At 41.8% G+C, this 9027-nt stretch overlaps 1 protein-coding gene across 2 annotated transcripts; it reads right to left on the bottom strand.

Moving 5' to 3' along the window:
* Window positions 1-515: 515 nt before the first annotated feature.
* LOC121540423 (paired mesoderm homeobox protein 1) lies at window positions 516-8794 on the bottom strand. Of its 2 annotated transcripts, XM_041849281.2 has the most exons (5): window positions 7950-8794; window positions 4633-4808; window positions 3238-3419; window positions 1860-1921; window positions 516-1590 (listed from the first exon to the last, which is right to left on the bottom strand). In XM_041849281.2, exons 1-5 carry the CDS (start codon window positions 8194-8196, stop codon window positions 1535-1537), a joined length of 723 nt encoding a protein of 240 aa, XP_041705215.1. In that variant the 5' UTR covers window positions 8197-8794; the 3' UTR covers window positions 516-1534. The 2 variants fall into 2 exon arrangements, with proteins under 2 accessions (XP_041705215.1, XP_041705214.1); XM_041849280.2 differs by lacking the exon at window positions 1860-1921 and having other exon boundaries at window positions 7950-8792.
* Between the last annotated feature and the right edge of the window lie 233 nt (window positions 8795-9027).

Below are 9027 nucleotides of genomic sequence, written 5' to 3'. Positions count from 1 at the left end.
CTTTTTAAAGATGGAATATTTCAGTTTGTAGTAATCAGCAGATCGGGAACAGCTTGAGGTTTGGAGAGTAGCATTATTCTGAAGCAGAAGTCTGTCTCCGGGTTATAAAACACTTTTAAGAGGACTTTGCACAACATCCAAAACCCAATTTTCTCTCCAAACAGCCACTACTATAAAGGTACTCTTTCTCTTAAACAAAGCCAATGTTTGAAATGGCCTCTGTTGCAGTGGTCGAATGTAAATTAGACTTGCTGTTACGGTTATTTTAAAGTATGAGGGTTCTCTGTGGATAAGTCCTCTTTGGATAAGTCCTCTCTTGAGTCATACAAAGATCAAATTCACCATCGTAAACAGTTGATATGACTCACTTTGGTTACTCAATAGCTCATAAAACATTGTATTCTGAAAATAACATTATAAAATGTAAAATTATTTTAAAAGCGACCACATCTTTATAACCATTTAAATACTTTATATCTCATGTAGATATCATGGATATCAACCCAACAGTGGCATTACTTTGCTTGAAATGTATTTTATTCATGTACATGATTATCTGTTACAAATAAAGGATATCATACCAAGATTAAGAGAAACTATAGTCTTGGATTCAGAAATAGGTTACATTAGCCTTTCCGGTATAGTGAACCATTACATGAATCAAAATGCGTCGAAATGAACGTTTGCTTGTCAGTGGCATAAAATAGAAAGATATGTGAAAACTAAAATTCTTTAAATGTATAAATGTTTGCAACCTCCCAATTTGCATGGATATGTCCTTGTTGTTGTTTGTTGTTGTTGTTGATCAGAAAGTTGCTCATCCCATTCTGGTGTTATAATCCTATTGATCAGCTCTATTATAAAAAGACATTCCATTTGAAAAGTAGCCCATACTGGTTTCTCCTTCTCACCCCTAGCAAGGCACTGTGAGTCAAACTATAGATGGACACTGACAGTCAGATGTATTTTGTCAGGGTCTGAGAGAACACCTCTCCATTGATATCTTTGGAAATTAGCCTTTCATTCAGTCAACACCAAACTGAAAGAAATAATAAAAACGGTCAGTTTCTACTACAGCATCCACTCCCAGTATCGGTGTCTTTGGTGTCATTGGAAGGTACAGACAGCGTCAGTTCAGCGATGCTCAGGACAGGAGAGAGGCAGCTCACAGAAACAGCCTCTCAGATTTCCCCCGCGTCGCTTGCTTTCTCATCTGATGCTTCAGGTATGAGGACAGTATAGGAAGCATGTCCATCACTATAGCGGCGACGCTCTGGAGCGAGAGGAGACTTCAAGCTAAAATTCCATGGTGGGCGGTCAGATCTTGATCATCACTGTGGGGGCCAGGCTGGGGTCTGACTGTCTTTCTGTGTGGGACAGACGTGAGAGAGAGAGAGAGGGGGTCCCTGCTCCTGCCCCCACCCCCACCGTGAAGCCTCTCTCTCCCCCCTCTCTCCTCAGTTGACCGTGGGCACCTGGTTCAAGCTGTACTCCTTGGCTTTGAGCCGCAGGTTGGCGATGCTGTTAGCCATGTTCATTCCCTGGGATGTATTGGGGTTGGAGCATGTGGGGGGGTAGGTTGCCATGGTACTGGAGGAGAGAACGGTACAGAGGGAAAAGGTCAGATAGAACTGTAACCAATGGCGATCGAGCCAACATGGCAGTATGAGTTCAACTAAAATAGCATCGATTTTAACATCACAAAACTCATAATGAGGAAAAACATAAAATGTGTTTAATTGTTCATGGCTTTGAAAGTCAAGATGTTGGCAGTGTTTTTAATGATGGCAATGTTTTTAAAAAATATGAAGACTTAAAAAATAATAGAACCACATGTAGTAAAGTGAAAGAGTACTTGCTTTCTGAGGGCAGCATTTTCTGTGGTACTCGCATTGGCCCTCCCTCCGGCATTGGGTACCAGCTTAATAAGAATATATAAATGGTGTTTAAACGTATGTGTTAGCACGACCACATTAGTGTGATATTATTCACTGGTATTACTTCTGGTCATGTGACTATCCACTAGTGCATTCAGCCAGGCCAGAAAGTGTTCCCCACTGAGGTCCAATTGGAGAATGGAGCTTTTGGCTGTAGCAACCGAGTCAAACATTTTATACTGAGTTTCATAAGGGGGGGATTACCGTAAATCACAACCAATGTAACCAGAGTCACAAAAAATCCTGCCCAGTGGAGCCTGCTGTTGCTCTAATGTTCATTATTTGGTATTGTATTGCAGAGAAGGTCGCAAGGGTCAACAGTGGATTTAATACGGTTTGTTTTCAGATTATCACCTCCTCATGAGGGTCATTGGATCTCGCCCCATCCCTTGTGTCAACAAGAATTGAGAGAAGGAAGAAAAAGAAAGAGAGAAAGACTGACCTTTTTACAGATACTCTATAGATCTAGAAATAGGACTAGATCTATATTGTGCATTGCCACCATAGATTATACAAAACATTCATGCATAATGGTTTGGAAATATAGGTCTGCGATAGCAACTGTTACGGACAGGGTATCATTAAAGTATAAGGAAAGTCCTTGGAGAGAGTGTAGAACTGGAGAAAATAAAATGAGAGAGAGAGAGGAGAGAGAGAGGAGAGAAAGAGAGAGAGATAAAGAGAGGGGTGGGGGGCTGACTGAATTTTACCACTGAAACTGTGATAAACAAGGCCATGCTTTTCTAACATTACTTATAACACAAATCCCCAAAACAAAACACATTATAAACTAAACCTGACTATTGTTTATCAAAGCCAAGGTTGAATACAGTGACAGTTCCCTTGGATCCAGGCGGCAGGCGGACCAAAAGAGGGATCTGTAGGGGTTAGTGTAAATATGAGGAGTGTGTACAGCTGAGATGAGGAGGAGGAGAAGGAGGAGGAGGAGGAGAAGGAGGAGGAGGTGGAGGAGGTGGAGGAGGAGGAGGAGGTGGAGGAGGTGAGATGTAAAGGGAAGAAATGAAACAACAACAGACAGCAGTGGGGTATTATGGAAGGGAGATGGGGTTGGAGGGTAGGGGTCGTGGGGTGTTAGTGAGGGGAAAGGGGGTTGGAGATAAGGGATAAGGGATGGTGGGGTGTTATGGAAGGTTTGGGGTTGGAGGTTAGGGGTGGGGTTTAGGAAGGGGTGGTAAGGTTAGATGTGGTTATTGGAGGATGGGGTGGGTAGGGCAAGAGAGGGAGCCTGGGGTGTGTAGGGAGGACGTAGGGGGGTCAGGACAGGGGCGAGAGGGTCTACCTGTAAGGAGAGGCACTGCCCCAGGACAGGTAATCATTTGGGCGGGGGGCAGGACGGGGTACGATGGGCTGCTCCACGGCCGTGACGTCCCCGGAGTAGGACTTGAGGAGTGAGGCGTTCTTGCTGGCCAACATGGCACGCTCATTCCGACGAAACTTTGCCCTTCTGTTCTGAAACCACACCTGGAGAAAAACAGCAGAATGTGAGCGAACATTCTCACTCAAGGAATTAATCTGCAATGGATCCTCGAATGAAAGCAGTCCAATTGATAATTACAATAATTATAGATGTATAATTTACAGTAAATAAACATATTTGAATACCTTTTATAAATCCTTTACGATATACATCTATGTAAATTGTCACGCATATCTTTATAAGGTATTTTAGAACTTATATCATATCTAGCTCCTAAATGTAATGATATTAACTACTTCTCCATGACATCCATGTTATATTTTTTACAATGTGTAAAATTGGTTTACATGCATGTTCGAAATGGCAATTTTTCAAACCTTCGTTCATATCTATAGATAATGTAACACTCAGCCGTATCTCTCAGCATGATGAACAAATACTGTCCCTTCAACAACCAAACTTTCTCACAGTGCTTCGAGCCTGTGATACTCAACCACACACACACACACGTTTTGTTCATCACGCACACACACACTCTTTCACACACACACACACACACACACACACTGCCACACGCCTCCTTTATTAGTAGATCAAGGGCCTTACTGGGGTTACTAATAATGGCGTTCCACACTCTGAAATCAAATCCATTATTTAACGCTTTGGGAGCGCTGAGGCTCTTGGAGGCATAGGATCTGCTTACGCACTGCCTCAGGAATGAGCCCGAAGTCTCTTTTATCAAAGGATTTCTGCATCTCACTCTGGTACGCATTAATCGCAGATGTGTTCGCTCTCTCTCTCCTTCTCTCTCTCTCCCTCCCTCCCTCTCTCTCTCTCTCTCTCACACACACAAACACACACACCCACACATACACAACTGTACCATCAATATCTACCTGAGATCATTGAACAATGTATAGGTATCATACATTATCTGGTCCGATTTACATAAATAGCCTTCAATGTCCTATTGGTCCTATTAGTTTCCATAATGAGATAACACAGGAGCCTAAGTGCCTGGGGATCACCTATTAGGATTATGCTGAGGAGTCTTTCTTATGATGAGATAACATAAGGACCCACAGTCACCTGACGCTGTTAGGATTACAGTGTTGACTACTGGGGTGTTGTGGTCCTCTGTGGCTCAGTTGGTAGAGCATGGCACTTGCAACACCAAAGCTGTGGGTTCTATCCCCGATGGGGCCACCCTTACAAAAACGGCATGCACACATACAAAATCGCTTACTATAGTCCTACCTGCACCCGTGCCTCTGTGAGGTTGACCCTGCGTGCCAGGTCCTCTCTGACGAAGGCGTCAGGGTAGTGTGTCCTCTCAAACACTCTCTCCAGAGCCTGTAGCTGGCTGCTGTTGAATGTAGTTCTGTTCCTCCTCTGTTTCCTCTTCTTCTTCTCCTCCGCATTCAGCTGCTCATCTACAACACAACAACAACAACATGGTCAGATGCAGGAAATAAGAAAAGAACTGTAGACATCCAACTTTGCACTGGCACAGGATTAACTATCATCTAAATATAGAGAAAAAAGTAAATGTCCACTCACTGTTTGCTGCCTGCTCCGAATATATATTTTTTTGATAAACGTTTGTTTATGAAATGTATACACATACATGTTCACACAGACAAACACACTACCATGTTTTGACTATGATTGTTTTTAGTGTGTCAAAACTCTATTTGAGTGGTCCACGATGTGTGGTTTTTTCAGTATTTTGTATTGTAAATGATTGCGTCATTGTTGAGGGACACTTTAATAAATGTTTCTGACTGTGTATAATATACTGAATACAGGCACACACAGGCATACAGTACACATAAACACATTTTTTGTCAAGATCACCATATTGTCATCAAGTGTGTCCACTGTGTACTATTTTCTACAACCCTTGTGGCAACATGGCCAGTTTGTTGTCATCATATTGTGTAATGAGAGAGGGAGAGAAAAGGCTTTTCAATCAGCAACTATATCTGCTTTATTTCTCTTCTCAGAGGATGTATGACCTGACCTCTTCTATGATCTTATTGTGTTGAGCATTACAGCCATTTCTACTGTTGCTACAGTCATGTATTAATAAAAAGTAACCCTACACATATTTTTTTGCCAGATAGTTGCAATTTCATGCTGAATGACAAAAATGTACTGTTCCCACAATACATGGAGATGTGATTTTTGCCCATCCATTGTAGAGGAAGCCCATGATGAATGTGACATTATTAAGCCTTTCTGAATGCACCGAACAACTGCCCTAGTGTATCATTGAAGGCCTAATCTCATAGCAATAATAATTTTGTTGCAAAGCAACAACCCACACACATTTGCACTTTTACACACGCATTGTGTATGTCATTGTGTGAAACAGAATGGAGTATATTTTGTACTTAATATTTTTCTTTATTTTACCAATAACATTATCTTATCTAAAGTTAGGAAAGACTCAGTAAGACCCCAACATTTATTTTGATGTGCATAATAAGAATGCATGCTAGCCTATAGCGCAGGCCTAAAATAAAATATTAAATCCGTATCTTATCCATTTCGACATTTTAAATACATATGTTTAATATCAGGAATATACAAATATCAAGAATATAACCGGACAGACTAATAATAAAAAAACAGATTGCGCACTGTCCACATTGGGAACACAATTCCAGTGCTAATTCGCGTATCTTAACCATAGGATATTGTTAATCTGAAACCAAATTGTGAATGCTGTAAAGTTACAATGCACTCATTTAAATATGGTATTTCGTTGTAAACTAATAATGAAAGAAGAAAAACTTCTAAGTCAAGGTCAAAAGGGGATAGCAGCAGACCACATTACAGGACTTAAAGGCTAGTTGTGTTATTGTTGTGTTATTAATATGAATTATATGGAAAATGGCCTTCAAAAATATTTTTTTATAAATTTAGCCTGGAAAAATTAAATATACACTATTTTCACAACACGACTGCCATAATATTATAATCAACGTAGGCTCTTTTTTTTAGATACTATTTTGCGGAATTTTTTCGTTGCCAAAAAGGCTAATGTGTCATTTCGAAATGACAAATTAAAACATTAGGCCTAATTGAAAATCGATATGCTAATTCTGCACAAGGAACAAATGTTTGTCCCTGGTATAGGAATTAGTTTAAACCATGTTTCTATCATGGGAAGGCTTAAAACATAATCATCTGAAAACATTCGGCCAAAAGTGCAGTTATTGTTTTCTTACTGAAAAATTGAGAGATGCTTCACTGGAGGCTGACCTAGCACACTTTCAACAACGCTTTTAGGTGGTAAATGGGGTGAAAAACATTGCATTTCAGCAGATGGTTATAAATCATGTGGATTTAAGCCATAACCAAATTATAGTAGTCTCGAGCCTACTGCGAGGTGACCCCATGCACAATTCGTTTAGGGAATCGGTCAAAGCTTGTGTGAAATTGATGGTAATATATTTTCAAAGTGAGAGAATTCACTACGATGATTTATTTATTGGCTTTGCTTGATGGTAATTATCCAAGCTATGTGCTCCTCCTAATATCACAACACGAGTTTGGACACGGGTCCAAACATTACACAAACATCCAACATGATTAATTATGGAACATATTTATTCTTGACAAGCAGATCGAATGAGGTTTTGTTATTTGATCCCGTAATTGTCAGAGCCATGTCTAGCGGACAGATCAGATAATTATGACAAAATGATTATGTATAAATATTCTGACGTTGTTTGACAAGCGAAATAGCTTTGAATTAACGACATCACCTCGCGCCTTCCCTTACCCATGTTTCTAACACACCTCTCCTCGAGGTCCGATTTACCCATATAATAACAATAACAGTCATTAAACCCTAACGTTTCTGTCAACCTCTCCAAATGACTCTGGATTTGAGGGCGTATCACCCGGGACCTGACGGGTTTATTTACTCTCTCAACGGGCATGGCTGAGTGAGAAAGAACCGCTGTGATATTTTGCTTTTACTGGGGTCTATTCAAGTTTACTTCAGTCTCCTCAATCGACCTTTTAAAAGAGTCATAGACAAACCACAGTTCAGGCTATCCTGACCCATTTTAAGTCATCTAGGCAGTTGTGGACGGCTCAATGGTAGTGTTTTGATTTATTATTGTAAAGGTTGACTTATTTTACTGACCATATCCACCAACATCGCCATACTTCGTTGACATCAAAGTGTTAATGGTAAATGAATGGCCGTTTTTAGTGTAGCCGTCAGAAATGATATATTACCACGAGTCACGAAGGATTCCTTCCATGCCCGCGATAGTTTCAACAGAAGAAGGCTGGCCAAGACTTAATAAAAATAAATTAAAGTAGCTTCCAGTAGCCTATGTCATGGTCATACAATTCGTGGCTCCAAAGAGTCCCACTTAAATTACAGATGGCGCACACCAAAATGGGTTCAACCCTCAAACCATGCGGATTATTATTCTCAGAGTGTAGCCTGCATTTGCTAATGGAGCCGAATAACCAATTTCTGCGTTAAGGTTAATGACAACCCCAGTCCCGAGTGTATAGGCTGCACTTGGAGTGTACTTCTCACTTACTCTCCTGCTGAGTGGTGTCGCTCCCACTGGTCAGCCCAGGGGACTCCAGCATATTCCTCCCCGCCTCACCGACACTCTCGTCAGCCTGGGTCCCAACCCTTTCCCCGGCCTCCTCCAGGTCCAACAGGTGGCTCACCGAGAAGTTCTTTTTGGCTTGAAGGTTTTCCAGATTGGATGTAATCGAACTCTCCAAACGATTTGATATCGTTGCTTGCCTGTCCATTACATGTGCATAGCTAGAAGTCATGACGCAAATAGGATGCAGTAGAAAAAAAGAAAAAAAAGAGCAATAATAAATAATAAGCGAGCCAAATTGATCCCAGAACTCACGAACAGGAACAGCGCCTCCAAACCAGCAGAGAAACCTACGTTTTCCAAGCTAAGCAAAGTTGCTGCTCACATCCAGACGGAACAGTGGTGGTAAAGCAAACTTCTACAGACAGAGGAGAAACGTTTTTCTCCTCGTTTGTTTCCCCGATCACAAATCTCTACGCATCTGGTCCATCCATACACGCGCATAAACAACAAATATAGGTCACCATATAAAATCACAGCATCCTGCAGCTGGGTTTTCAAGAAGTCCTCTTAAAAAGTCCTGTCCCACTTCCCACTTCCCACTCCTGTTGACTCACGGTCGCAACTGACTGAGCTCAGTAGAAAGTGCTGATGGCGAACAGATGCGCTCGTGTGTGAGTAAGTTGGCTCAGCTCAGCTATGGCACTGAGAGGCTGGACGCCGCCGCCTTTCTTGGAGCTATTGCTTTTTCTCAGAGAGAATCAGTCGACATTCTCTCTCTCTCTCTCTCTCTCTCTCTCTCTCTCTCTCTCTCTCTCTCTCTCTCTCTCTCTCTCTCTCTCTCTCTCTCTCTCTCTCTCTCTCTCTCTCTCTCTCTCTCTCTCTCTCTCTCTCTCTCTCTCTCTCTCTCTCTCTCTCTCTCTCTCTCTCTCTCTCTCTCTCTCTCTCTCTCTCTCTCTCTCTCGCTCCCTCTCTTTCTCTCTCTCTCTCTGCTTCTCTCTCGCCCTGCAACTTCAAACGAGCCTCACGCTGGCACGCTGCGGATGCTGCCTGCACCAGCCGG

This window comes from Coregonus clupeaformis, chromosome 26 (genome assembly GCF_020615455.1).
Source record: "Coregonus clupeaformis isolate EN_2021a chromosome 26, ASM2061545v1, whole genome shotgun sequence".
In the NCBI taxonomy this organism is placed as follows: Eukaryota; Metazoa; Chordata; class Actinopteri; order Salmoniformes; family Salmonidae; genus Coregonus; species Coregonus clupeaformis.
This window is presented reverse-complemented; position numbering and strand designations above follow the sequence as displayed.